Source organism: Polypterus senegalus, chromosome 9, assembly GCF_016835505.1.
Source record: "Polypterus senegalus isolate Bchr_013 chromosome 9, ASM1683550v1, whole genome shotgun sequence".
In the NCBI taxonomy this organism is placed as follows: Eukaryota; Metazoa; Chordata; class Cladistia; order Polypteriformes; family Polypteridae; genus Polypterus; species Polypterus senegalus.
Genome location: NC_053162.1, coordinates 9194813 through 9208762, shown reverse-complemented (window position 1 = coordinate 9208762; position 13950 = coordinate 9194813). Strand labels below are relative to the sequence as shown.

The window sequence follows — 13950 nt, the reverse complement described above, 5'->3', positions numbered from 1 at the left end:
TGTCTAGCTTTTGAGGTGCTTTTGGTCTACTTCTCTGTGTCAGGCAGCTCCTATTGAAGTGATTTCTTGATTGAAAAGGTGTGGCAGTAATCAGGCCTGGGGGTGGCTACGCAAATTGAACTCGGGTGTGATACACCACAGTTAGGTGATTTTTGAACAAGGGGCAATTACTTTTTCACACAGGGCCATGTAGGTTTGGATTTTTTTTTTTCTCCCTAAATAATAAAAACCATCATTTAAAAACTGCATTTTGTGTTTACTTGTGTTATATTTGACTAATGGTTACATGTGTTTGATGATCAGAAACATTTTGTGTGACAAACATGCAAAAGAATAAGAAATCAGGAAGGGGGCAAATAGTTTTTCACACCACTGTAGATAGATAGATAGATAGATAGATAGATAGATAGATAGATAGATATGAAAGGCACTATATAAGATAGATAGACAGATACTTTATTAATCCCAAGGGGAAATTCCCATACTCCAGCAGCAGCATACTGATAAAGAACAATATTAAATTAAAGAGTGATAACAATGAAGGTATAACAGACAATAACTTTGTATAATGTTAACGTTTACCCCCCCAGGTGGAGTTGAAGAGTCACATAGTGTGGGGTCTCCTCAGTCTGTCAGTGGAGCAGGATGGTGACAGCAGTCTGTCGCTGAAGCTGCTCCTCTGTCTGGAGATGATCCTGTTCAGTGGATGCAGTGGATTCTCCATGATTGACAGGAGTCTGCTCAGCGCCTGTCGCTCTGCCACGGATGTCAAACTAGCCAGCTCTGTGCCTACAATAGAGCCTGCCTTCCTCACCAGTTTGTCCAGGCGTGAGGCGTCCCTCTCCTTTATGCTGCCCCCCCAGCACACCACCGTGTAGAAGAGAGCACTCGCCACAACCGTCTGGTAGAACATCTGCAGCATCTTATTACAGATGTTGAAGGACGCCAACCTTCTAATGAAGTATAGTTGTCTCTGTCCTCTCTTGCACAGATCATCAGTATTGGCAGTCCAGTCCAATTTATCATCCAGCTGCACTCCCAGGTATTTATAGGTCTGTACCCTCTGCACAGTCACCTCTGATGATCACGGGGTCCATGAGGGGAGCACTGCACCCAGAGCTGAACATTTTTATTGTGGTGTTCAAAAGACGCTCAGATTCCTCACGGTCCTAGAACAGCAATACGTTTTGTTTTATTTCGGGGACCCCACTCACAGATTAACACACTGAATGACACGTAGAACTGTGGCACAAATAAACTGATAATGAACAGGGCGTACATCTTTCTACTACAAAAGCCAGGTCTGTCTGTCCAGACCCTTAAGAGGAATCTGATTGGTCAGTCTGGCTTTGGTGACGTAATCAAAAGAGGAAGGGTGAGGAGTAAAAGCAGACGAGGCCCGCGGTGATCGTTGTCTTCAAAGACAGCAAAGTATAAAACGGGACGGGAGGTGAGAAGGGCGCCAGTCTGAGGAGCAGGCTTACTGGGAAGACGCTCTAGTGCACGGGTGTCAAACTCCAGTCCTGGAGGGCCGCAGTGGCTGCAGGTTTTCATTCTAACCATCTTCTTATTTAGTGACCAGTTTTTGCTGCCAATTAATTTATTTTGCCTTAGTTTTAATTAACTTGACTCAGGCCCCTTAGCCAAACAATAATGAGACACAAAACACGCCACCACATGACCAGCTCATCACACAATATCTGAAAATACAGTAAGGTTGATCTCTCAGCTCACCAAAACATTTTGATGGTGTTCTTTGAAAAACAGAACATCAACAGTTTTAGAAATGTCTGCTGTGGCAGAATCAAAGCAGCAACAAGCCATGGAATTAAATAATGAGTTTAATTAACAGCAAGAATCGGCTTCTCATTAAGAAGTTGGAGTGAAATTGGTTGGAGTTTGAAGCCCCAATTTAGCTGGTCATCTGTTGGCTTGTTTGATATCTCATTTCTGTTTGGCTTTCATTTAAAGGAGAAAAGAATTAATTCAGAGGACAGCATCCTTAAAGCAGGGCTTTTAAAATGAAGGGAAGAACTTAATTAGCAGTGAAAACTCGTCACTGATTAGGAAAAGGGATTGAATGAAAACCTGCAACCACTGCGGCCCTCCAGGCCTGAAGATCAACAGCCCTGCCAGTGAGCCGTCTGTTGAACTGCTCAAATTTGCAGTTGACATCTCACACTGATAGGCCTCATTTCAAACAATGACGAGTCCATATACAGGCAAGAGGTGGAACATCTGACACGGTGGTGCAGCCATCACATTCAAAAAAAAACTCAAGAGGAGATGATCATAGATTTCAGGAGTCACCTGCTCACCTATCACTTGCTATAAATGGAGCAGCTGTTACGATGACAGAATCACTCGTTTCTGTTTACTGTGCCGTCACAAAACCTTAAGTGGGAAAATAACATCACATACATTACTAAGAAAGCCCTCCGAACATTGTTCTTTTTGCATCAGCTGAGGAAATTCAATCTCCCACATGTAATATTGGTCCAGTTCTACTGGGCCATCGAGTTCATTCTGACCTCGTATCTACAGCTGTCTGGTTTGGTGCTGCCTCTGTTCAGGATCAGGCCGATCTGCAGCTCATCATCAAAGCCTGTGAGATGATCGTAGGCTGTAACTTACCACACACTGAAATCCTCTGCGAGTCCGGGGTAAGGAAATCATTGCTGATCCGACAGAACAGGAGATGCCCTGGTTAAGACGACGTCCATCCAGCAAACATCTTTGTGCAGTGAAAATTAAAGCAATATGTCGACCGAAACAGTTTTTCCACGTCCAGTTATTTTAGCTAATTAGGTCTGAGCTTCTACTCCACATCTATGTACACCTGCTCACTAGACTGCCTGGAATCTCTATTTTTTGTATTGCCCTTGTATGCTGCATCATATTTTACCTTCTTATATTTCATGTTCTCTTTGTATGTTTGGACCCACACTATGGGACATCAGACGATCGATAGATAGATAGATAGATAGATAGATAGATAGATAGATAGATATGAAAGGCACTATATAATAGATAGATGCTTTAACCACCACTGGTACTTTATCCATCACCAGACACTTTCTGTGGTTATTGGTCACCCTATGTACCACATTCATCTCACATATTATAATACTGTGAACACTGCACTGTGTTTATCGCTCTGGATTGGTAATACGCCACTATTTTTGGTATTTTATGGTGTGTTTTAGTTATTTAATTTAAATGTACTTGCTTTAATTTTGCTGTGAGCTGCTAGAACACCTAAATGTCCCTTAGGGGATTTCCTGTCAAGACAAATTCCTAATACACATTAGTGTAACTGGCAAATAAAGTGAACCGATTCTGAAGTATCGCCACACATGCAAATCCCATTTGGTTTTCCCCAAACACAATAACTAATATAGAAAAAAAATCTTATAAAAAACCAAAAACAAAAAGATCAACGATAAACAAGACAAGACAATACAAAGTCCGGCAGTTTGAGATGCTCAATGAACCGAAGTCCCAAGTGAGCAAACGGCTTTCTGTGTCTTATGTAAAGTGTCGTCCTACCGTGATGGGGTGGAGGTGAAGAACTGCCGGTGTTGGAAGCACTCAACAGACAAAGACATTTACAGTACCAACTAACAGTGAAACGTCAATTTTATTAAAGTGCAAGATACTCCATTCACACCAGCACTGAAAAATTGCGAAACTCTTTAAATTGCCATAAAGCTCATTTCAGCTCATAAAAAGGTCCTAAACAAGAACACCACAAATGAAGTTTTTTTCCTTTAAATTTATTCAGTACACATAACAAAATTATGCCTTGACAGCAAACTTGCGAATCGAGTACAGTCGCTCTTTTCTCTGCTGCTTCCTGGTCCTTAAGCCGGCTTCGTACTTGGTAAGCCTGCGACGCATGGCACGGGTCTTCTTAGGCCTAAGGTCCAATGGCTTATATTTCTTACCCTAAAATAAAGGAACAGAAAACATTAAAGCCCACTGAAATACTAAATCTAGAATTCTCACATATTTAACTATTTCTAGTTTGTTTTTGTTTTTTTTAAAAGTGAAATTTCAGCATTTCTCTTAATTAAAGAGCGACATGATGTGCCATCTGAGCAGCAGGTTTAATAAAAAGCCATCGGCCTGCAAACTGCTCAGGAGGAGTTACTTTAGCAGGAAGCTCTTCACACTGAATCTACTGAAATGTGATCAGTGCTATGCCAAGTTTATTTCTTAACCCCAGAAGAGATCAGTGAATGGACCCGAGGAGGCGGCTTTGAGGAACTGCGGCTACATGACTGCTGGTGCCAATCACTCCGGACCAGTCGGTGTTCACCGACAACGCGTTAACTGAAGAATCCTGCAATGCCACAGAGTGGTACAAGGTAGCAAACACGTGGGCAAAGCAAAGGCCTGAGAGTTGAGGTATACAGTGATGCCAGCTAACCACTCTTCAGGGTAGGCGAGGAGTCACCCAGGCCGTTCTCGGCAATGGTGTTAGTGAGCTCTAGTAGGGAATACAGCCAAATAATAAAACAAACACTTTGAAGGTCATCAAACCGAAGTGAGAAAAGCCAGAAACGTCAAGTTACTGCACACTCTCATCAGATGGGTTATAAAGGTTCAGACGACTATCTCCAGTCACATGTCAATTTACAGAATGGCTCAGTCTGACTCATCTCCAGGTTTAATGGAGGGTTTCGTTCCAGTCACGACAAGACGCTGCAGCATCTCCATAACGACAAGCCCACCATTCTATCTTTGTAAAGCACAGATTGCTCCTTGCAGGGAAGAGGGAAGGATCTGCGCAGTAAAGCAGTTCACGTCTCTCGAGATCTCGCTGCAGACTTAGTGCAGTGAAACTAAGTGCAGATTGACATGAACTGTGGATGCCAATTATTGATGAAGGCAATGTGGCCAATTTAAATCTGCACGTTAAGGTCAGGACTGAGCATTTAAATATGAAATTCAGTTTGGAGAGGTCAAATTCAGGGTAGCGAGAAAGGAAACAACTATGGAATTTTAGGGCAGTGTGTTATCATCTAAAAAGAAATCTCAGCATGGCGGAGTGCCTCATACAGACAGCTGTGTTTACATGCTTCCTCAGTTCTTATCCTGCTTCTCACTAAATTTGTTAGAGGGACAACAAAAGGTCAATGGACAACATGTAAAAACAATTCAGGATGCGCCTTAATACGGCAGCATTTCTACTCAGAGGGCACGTCATACGACTGCAGCTGCTCGACATCTCTGTGCCTTGTAAAGGTCGTTACCCAACTAGAAATCTCACACGTGAGGACTTTTCAACTCCGTTTCAAGTTTGCTTCTTATATTTTGACAGCCAATGAACATGGTGCCTTGACAGCGGGGCTGCCTATACAAATGCTTTCCAGGTGCGGCAAGATCAGCTGTAGACTTACCACACCAAACCCACAGCACGTTTCCATTCTGTTTTAATACGACAAACACAAGTCAGTCTTGCCTATGCTTTCTTTGTGTGGTGTAAAATGCACGCTGTTCCTTCCAGCTGCACTATAAGCGAGTACTCCTAGGTTGTCGGCTCTCAAACACAAAAGCCTGTCCCTACAATTTGAGACAGCAATCATACCGTTTTGATTTGTGTTTGGGGCGAGTCAAATGCCAGTCTGATGGAGACACAGGAGATGTCGCACCACAGGAGTGCAGCACGACTGCCCAAGACAAGCTAAGATGATGCAACTGGCGTCTATTAAAGGGGGCTTAAATTGTAAATTAAATAACACACTGTGGTGTAAGATACCACCTACTGACAGTAAATACAGCTGGATGAGCAATATTAAGGGGCACCTCCTCTAGCAATTGGCCCAGCTTCACTATGCCTCCCAGCCTTTGGCCAAATCTCTAGCGCATTTGCAGACTTCGGTTACATACACTTTTCTAAACAGCTAAAGGTTAATCGCCACAGTGCAATGCACAATAACAGTGCTGCATTTTTAACGGCAGGATTCACATTGCTTGTCCCCATTAAACAAACCAGTATTTTTATATGGTTTCCTGTACATTATCCAGGCAAGGCCACTTTGTTAGGCTATCGAGGTCAAAGGTTACTGTTTATTTCAGATAAACAGTTTATTAATACCTAAGAATCGTTGCAATGTTCACATTTTAGTCCAGCTATTACCTGTGTCACATTAGCAATTTTCAGTCCCCACGTGTTCCAGATCACCTAATACACAGCAACTCACTACGATAAAATCAAAGATTTGATGCTGTCTTTATTCTTACTGATGGGCTGTGTGTGCAGGAGAGTCATCCACCAATTAGTGACAAGGAATATTGTTTACAACCTTGAAAAGAGGAGACTTATCTTTGATGTCACCCATTTTGTTTTAAAACAGAACTTTGAGACTGCAATTGAACTCAGCATTGCTACTGTGCTGCCCCCATCAGGAAGCATGGCGGGCCTCTGGACATCACAAACGAAACAGAAGCTTGTCTGTATGATGTCTCATTTTTAGACACCTTGACAGAATGGAAAAAATAATAAAAGGGCCGAGAATGCTGCTGAACCTGCCTCGCCTCTTAACCTTTTACAGAGCACCAGCTCTGTCAAGCAACACGCTATTGGCTGTCCAAAAAAGAGGCGGCATGACAGTAGGCACATGATCACTAAATGTAACACGGGCAGCAATTTTCCGTCATTTAAACTGTCATGGTCCAGCAGTGCAATCAGCAACTGCAGTGGGATACTTTGACATACCCCACGACTACAAGTGATATAATGTGACATCGGCTTAAGCAGACCAAATAAACCCCTCTACAACATGAAACCTGACATTTTTAGTTAAACATTCACTACACTGCTGCCACACAAAGGAAAAAAAAAAACCCAAAAACTTTGACATACGATAGGGCACAATCATAGGCTGAGACTAAAAGTCATTTGAATGTGACCATCTGATAAATTCTTAACCTCTAATTAAAAAAAAAAAAAAGGCCAACTGAATATCAAGTTTTTGTTAGAAAAGAAATGATCATGGGTACAAGCTGGGAAGCAGGGCTACCTCTACAGCAGGACTACAAGACTTTTTCAATGAGCCAAAACTGCACTTTTTAAATAAATATTCTATTTCTTATTGTCTTTTATTATGACGGAACAAAGGTATCTGTGGATATCTGGCCAGCTGTTAGGGAGTTGTTATTAGAACTTTTTTTCACACCCTGCTCAGATCCAAGATGGGGCTACATCTTTTTCACCTGGCTACTTTTGTAACTAGTAGCCAATTACTAGTGCTAATGGAGTTTCTTATGCCTTAATTTTACTTGACTTTGATTTTTAAAATTCACAACCCTTCATTAACTGGCAGTCAAACAACAGTGAGAGGTAAAGCTTGGGGTCTTAAACAGAGTTCCTGGAGGGCCACTACTTTACTTTCTCTCCAATCAATTTCTTACTTTATGATACTTAACAATTAATGAAACACCTTTATGTAATTCTATGGCTTATTATCGCCCCCATTCTATCATGCCTGACATTTCTAAAACTGCTGATTTTTTTTGTTCCCATAAAGATTGTACAAGCACTTTGCAAAAAAAAGTTCATCTATTACATACAATACTTGATTCATATAAAGCATTCTTAAGTGCTGAGCTACCATCTGTTTCACACCACGGTTACTATTTTCTTAAATAGGACACATGCATCTTGTCTGATAAAAATTCTGCTTGATAGGTATTTCTTTACAAGTACTTAACAAAAAAGTTGGACACGTACTGCCTCTATCTTAAAAGAACTGGATTTTTCAAACATCTGCAAAGCTTTGGTATTGTTTCCAGTGAAGGCTAATGAACATTAGCAGGGGCACACCTTGATTTCTCACTATTTTGGGTGTACTGCCACATAGTTACTTGTGTCTTTAAATTTCTCTTTATTAAATGCACCTTGAAGCATTCTAAAGTGTCAATAACAGTTTTCTTAATATTTGTCTTCTGATAGATAATTACAGCTCCCCAAAACCAGGACTGTGCACAACTGTCAATCTTAGTGCATCATATTTGTAACAAATATAAAACTACTGTCTGGTATACACTTCCAGACACATGGGTCGAAATCCTATGCTTGTAATGTGCTCAAAGAATCTTTTATTTGGACTTTCCCTCCGTATACAATAGCTCTATATCTCATATAAAAATGGAGTGAAAATTTCAACTTTGTAGTTTTTAATAGAATTACACCTCTTAGGCACTGCTGAACTTTCAACATGAATGATTTTGCTCAATCAATGTGCTTCAAGTATATCAAGATTTGTCCAATCTTCACAAGTTTATAAAATAAATGATCTTGACTGCTGATGCCCCTGAAATGTTCTAAGATTAAATATGCTTATCTTCAGAATGTACTTTTACTAGCTCTGTCAAGTCCTTTTGCGTCAGTTTCAACAAAAATAATCACAAGATTTTACAAGTACCAGATTTTAGAAGTAATTCTGGGCAAATACAACTACATGTTTGTAGAACAATGCAGTGACCGATGACATGTCATTTTCTAACCCAATTAATCCAGACCGGGGTCACCCTGGGGAGCTGGAGCGTATCCCAGCTAGCATTACGCACAAGGCAGGAACAAACCCTTGACAGGACACCAGAATGACTGATAATCCTTTATCTATTCAAGTTACATACAAAAAAGCAACCTGAGATAAAAGCAATCAGTTTTGTACTAATCATCTCTTACTATTTACATAAATTTCAAATATGAATGCAACAGCCCTAATTCACGCTGTACCAGACATAGTTCATACAGAACAATGCCTGCAAAGTTATGGTTTCACATCACACACTTCGCTTTACTCAATATAAAAAGCAAAATTAATCCAAATACCTCACTTAGAGAATTATGAATTGAAATTTCAGCAATCATGCTCCACCAATCCAAATAAACTGTTCTGAGGCTATTTATCATGTTAAGTGTTCAGTGCTCTATTTACAGCATCTTAGCAGCAAGACATTTTGTGAACCATCAAAACAGATAAACAAAAAAAAGAAAACCGCACAATTCAAAATGGTCCTGCTACTTATTTACTAATTTAACACACTTAAGTGGACAGTAAACTAATTGAAAATTGTCAGGTTAACGAGTATAAACAGGGTCCATGTTGTAGGAAACAGACATCATATTTCTACTTACTTTGTAGAACTTCCTCAGATTCTCTTTCTGTGTCTGGTTAATGACAGTCAGAACACGGGCAATTGACTTGCGAACAACACGGCTGAAGAAGAAAAAAAAAAAAGTACATTTTAAATAATGCAAGAGGTAAAGAAACACTTCATCGCATAAGAACAAAAGGATAAAACTAATTTCCTCAAGTCATAAAATCAAACAAGTTCAGGTTTTCTGCATTAAGAGAGGCTGCACATTTCTACTCAAAGTTTTTTTTTTTTTTTTACTCAAAGTTTTAGAAATGCCAGAACAGGCGAGAAAGATATTTGAACCACAAAAAAGTTACTCGAATAGTTATTCATATATTCTAAACACATTTTTTTTTTTTAAAGTTCATTCGTCTGATTCAGATAGATAGATAGATAGATAGATAGATAGATAGATAGATAGATAGATAGATAGATAGATAGATAGATAGATAGATTTTGTACATTGTGGCTTAAAATGCCTTATGTTACAAGCTGGGTATGTCCTTCAGCATTCTGCTTACTAAAATTTAAATGAGGAAAGCAGCAAATAAGACTTTGCAGAGCTGTACTAGACGGGATGACAATGGGCAGGCGAACACATTAGTTAACTAATAGCCCAGAAACTAGTAGAGATGGTGAACTAAAGTGTTCTTCTTAATTAATTCAAACATAATCAATTGCATTTTCAATTAAATGTAAACAGTCAATAAGTTATGTATGACCAATTATCCTTTTCTTCTGAACCGACATAGGAATAAATAGTGAATCAATCAAAATAAAATGACTGTACAGGAGAAACGATCAAATAAAATACTAAATGGTTCAGTAAGCTGTTCCAATGCTTCCTACCTGACTGTTCTAGATATCTCAAATAATCAGGAAAACTGTTCAGCTCAGTATATACTGTATATGCAGCCATGTTTTATTCAGTCTTTTCATTGCACACCATGAAACATTTATCACAAAATTTGTTTCCTTTTTTTATTAACTTTTTTTTTTTTTGCGATATAGCCTGGATGGAAAAATGGAGGAAATGATACTGCGAGGAGTACTTAAATTAAGGTTTTTAAATGATATAATAAATCAGCAAGATAATGATTTAAATCACTTTGGTGAACTGGAACGGCCATCACAACAAGAGAAAGCACTCAAGCACACTTGGAGAGAATATGCAAACTGAATACAGACAGCAACTGATTTTGCTGGGGAATGAAATTAAGTAAAGTGAAGTACAACGGAACATCCTCATTAAATCAATAACACTGTATCCATTGTCTATAGGTAATCTAAAATGTTTATAATTACAATAATCCAACGCTCATTAAATGTGCATTTGTACTTACATTTTAGAAAGCTTGGATGCAGCTCCACCAGTCACCTTGGCGACACGGAGTTGAGACAACTCTATCTTCAAGTCATCAAGCTGCTTCAGCAGTTCCTCCTTCTTCTTACCACGCAAATCTCGTGCCTTAATCTTTGCCTGAACCAGAAATGACAAAAGGGACAGTTCTTTAAATTTGAAAAGAGAAAGGTTCACATTTGGTTTTGTTGCTGGATGCCACAGATGTAAGCAGCATTTTATAAAGAGGCACTGCAGTGCAAGCAAACTACAACACCACAAGGGTGGGTACACAGAGTAAAGTCATGTTCTATCTAAAACGCCTTTCTGGAGTCTTTCAAAAAACTAACTTTTGGCATAGTAGAAATTGCAAACACAAGAGACTAAATCACATCACACACATTATCAAATATAAAACACAAAATCAAACAAGCAAATAATGGAGCAAGAAGACGGCACCTTAAACTAAACTGGATTATGCAAGATAGGGCATCACAGAGTTGTGGAACATTCAAAAGATGCCCACTACCCAAATTAAAGAAGAGTGGTCTTCTGGGGGGTGAGTCTGCCTTGCCCTTTCTTATATACTTCCTCTGTAGTAAGAGTCCAGTCCATGTTGTCACTGACTTGGACACCCAAATACTTGTTGTAGAATTTACAACTGCTTATTATTTGGCAGACACTTACCCAAGGCACCAAGATGCTAAATTCACCAATACACTCCTATACTCTGTCCATACTAATCCAACTTAAAAAACAAAATGTGTCAGAGAAGGCTGCTACAAGTGACTACAAGTTTCTCTGACTGGAAAAACAGCCAAATGAATCAAATATGAATGTGATGTGACCAAAATTATTCCAAAAGACTTAAATAACGTAGTTTTGGTTATATCCACGTAGGGTGGATTTTATGCTGGGAAAAGCTTTAAAAGACAACCTTTAGAGAAGTCAGAAGTTTTCCTCTTTTTAGTAATTCTGGTATATATTTGAGGACGTGAGTTCTTATTGTTTGCTGTAAACTTTTCCTTGGGAAAAATAAAATACTATCTAAAAGAGGACAACCGGCAGCCAGGAGGATCAACTCAATACCAACAGTACATGAAAGAATATAAAGCACTCCATCAGAAGACTTTCCATGGTGTGCTACAGGCAAAAAAGTCAAATCAATGGCACTCCAATTGCTCAATAATCTCCAATGCAACTCTGGCCCGGGCCACATTTTATAGGTATACAAAATACAAATTAAGAGATTAACTGCAAAACAATCAAATTTCAAGTTGAGTAAACAAATTTGAAATAAGACTTATCAATAGCCATATGTATCTACCACCCGTATTTCTGTCACCCCAAAAAAAACTAACTGGGTTTTTCTTTCTATCCAGTTTAAGTTAATATAACATTCAATATTACCACTGAATATTACTAATATTAAAGCTATAGTATGAAAGCTTTTTCTAGTCACTTGGGCGTCACGTCTTCACAATATTGCTGAAACAAACCCATTAAACTACTTTCCTTTATCTGAAGCATAATCAGCCTCAAGTACTGCCGCCTTTACTGACCTATTTTAAGTAAATGATACTGGAAATGGGCACTTATTAATCACTCGAAACATGGGGACCCCATTTTCACTTTACATAGCTGAATTAAGCAGATTGAATTTAAAATAAATCAGTTTTATGCAGTTGACTTTCCTATAATTGTTTAAATATCCACCCCTTTTGTTGCACTGTGGCCATGGAATCCCCACACCTTTGTACACTTGAACAGAAACAAAAGACTTTGTAGACAATGATATACAATAGTTTGTTTTGTTTTTTTTTTTTAATGCTCAGGCAAATGTATTGTCCATCCTATATCAGAAAAGCATTTTTTCTTTGCCTCATGTACAACAATTTTACACATCAAGGTTACACAAAATGCTCAAAATAAATGGGGGAAATTTCCCTCATTAACTGTTCGTGTTGGCATGGTGGAAATGGCTAGGTGAATACTAATCCCACTCAATATGCCTACATAGATTGCTGTTTTTTATTACATAAACACAGACAAACTTGACATTGAAAATTAAGCAAAAAAAAATAACATTTTTGAAGAGTAATGGCAAGATTAATGTGTTAAAACTACATCTTTATTTTAAATTAGGACAAATCAATATAAACGGAAAGAGGATTCCATTTTATAATTTCTTCAATGTTATTTTTTTTAGCTTTTTCCAAGACAAACTGACATACTTAAATACACAAGTAGCTGAATATACTCCACTGACATTGCCTTAAGTATATGTTGCCATAATTTTAGAGCACGTCCAACAAATCATTTTTTACAGTGTAAAGCTTTCTGAAATGTGTTTTTTCCCCCACTTTAACACACTCGGTTTTGACCAGGTTTCTTCCTTACCAACATTTTCTACGCAGGCACTACCTGTTTGCCTTAAAATCTCAACATTGTCGTCTATCAGTTTAACTTGGACAAACAGACTGGCGTTTTGGTGAACGGGGCCAAGACCCGGAAGATCTTAAAATAATCCTAAATCCCGTATGAATAAGCTAAATTAAATTCATCAAGTCAGGTTACAGAGTTGGAATGAATGCAAAACTATTTTTAAATGTATCATGTGTTGAAACACATTGTTTGGTTAGTTCAGTGTCGGATTTTTTAAACTGCACATTGCAACGTGTTTGTTACCAAACAAAACTAGACAGACAAAAGAACTTCAGAATCTCAACTTCCTTCATTTAACTCATTTTCAGACTAATGTTAATGCAAAAGATGATCAGGAGAACGAGCGCAAAATAACAAGTGCATTTTTCCAACTGTGCTCACAATTTCGCAAACCAGAGATACTCGGCAGCCACTATTACACCCCTCCTCCCCCGAAAATAGAAAAACACGTATAAAGTATTATATTCAGGTTCGGAACACAGTTATAACATTCAATTTCCACTTATTGTAGAAGGGGGAAAGTGTATGAATGCTCAGATATCGCAAACAAACTGTAAATAAAAAGGATTGCAACGGATTACAGCCGAAAAGCATAAAAGCTCACCATTTTCGCACTCGGCTGCCACAGGAAAGGGAATGCGAAGGGTCAGAGGGAAACTCTACCGGGTCGTGGAGCGATCCAACATGCGCATGTTTGAGAGGGGGGGAATGGAATGATCCATTCGTCCAGGACAGGTTCTCATTTTCCGTTCTTCTGTCTATTGGTGAAGTGTGCCCGGCTGGACTTTTCCAGTGAGCGAACGGGGAAAGGTGGAAAAACTGAATTGTACGGTTATCTAGGGATGGACGATATTAGTATTTTTAAAATTGATGCTGACACAAGTATTTTATGCATCGTAATTTCTGATACTGACCATTTTTAATGGGAATGTGATTTGTTATGATAATGATAGTACTGTATTTTGAAATAGCTCTGTACAGGTCAGTCAAAATTAAGCACATCACGATACACA

General features: G+C 38.9%; 1 protein-coding gene across 1 annotated transcript; it reads right to left on the bottom strand.

Moving 5' to 3' along the window:
• Nucleotides 1-3755: 3755 nt before the first annotated feature.
• On the bottom strand, nucleotides 3756-13630 carry rpl35 (ribosomal protein L35). The gene is made up of 4 exons (XM_039762689.1): nucleotides 13542-13630; nucleotides 10497-10633; nucleotides 9152-9233; nucleotides 3756-3948 (listed from the first exon to the last, which is right to left on the bottom strand). Exons 1-4 carry the CDS (start codon nucleotides 13542-13544, stop codon nucleotides 3799-3801), a joined length of 372 nt encoding a protein of 123 aa, XP_039618623.1. The 5' UTR covers nucleotides 13545-13630; the 3' UTR covers nucleotides 3756-3798.
• Nucleotides 13631-13950: the final 320 nt, after the last annotated feature.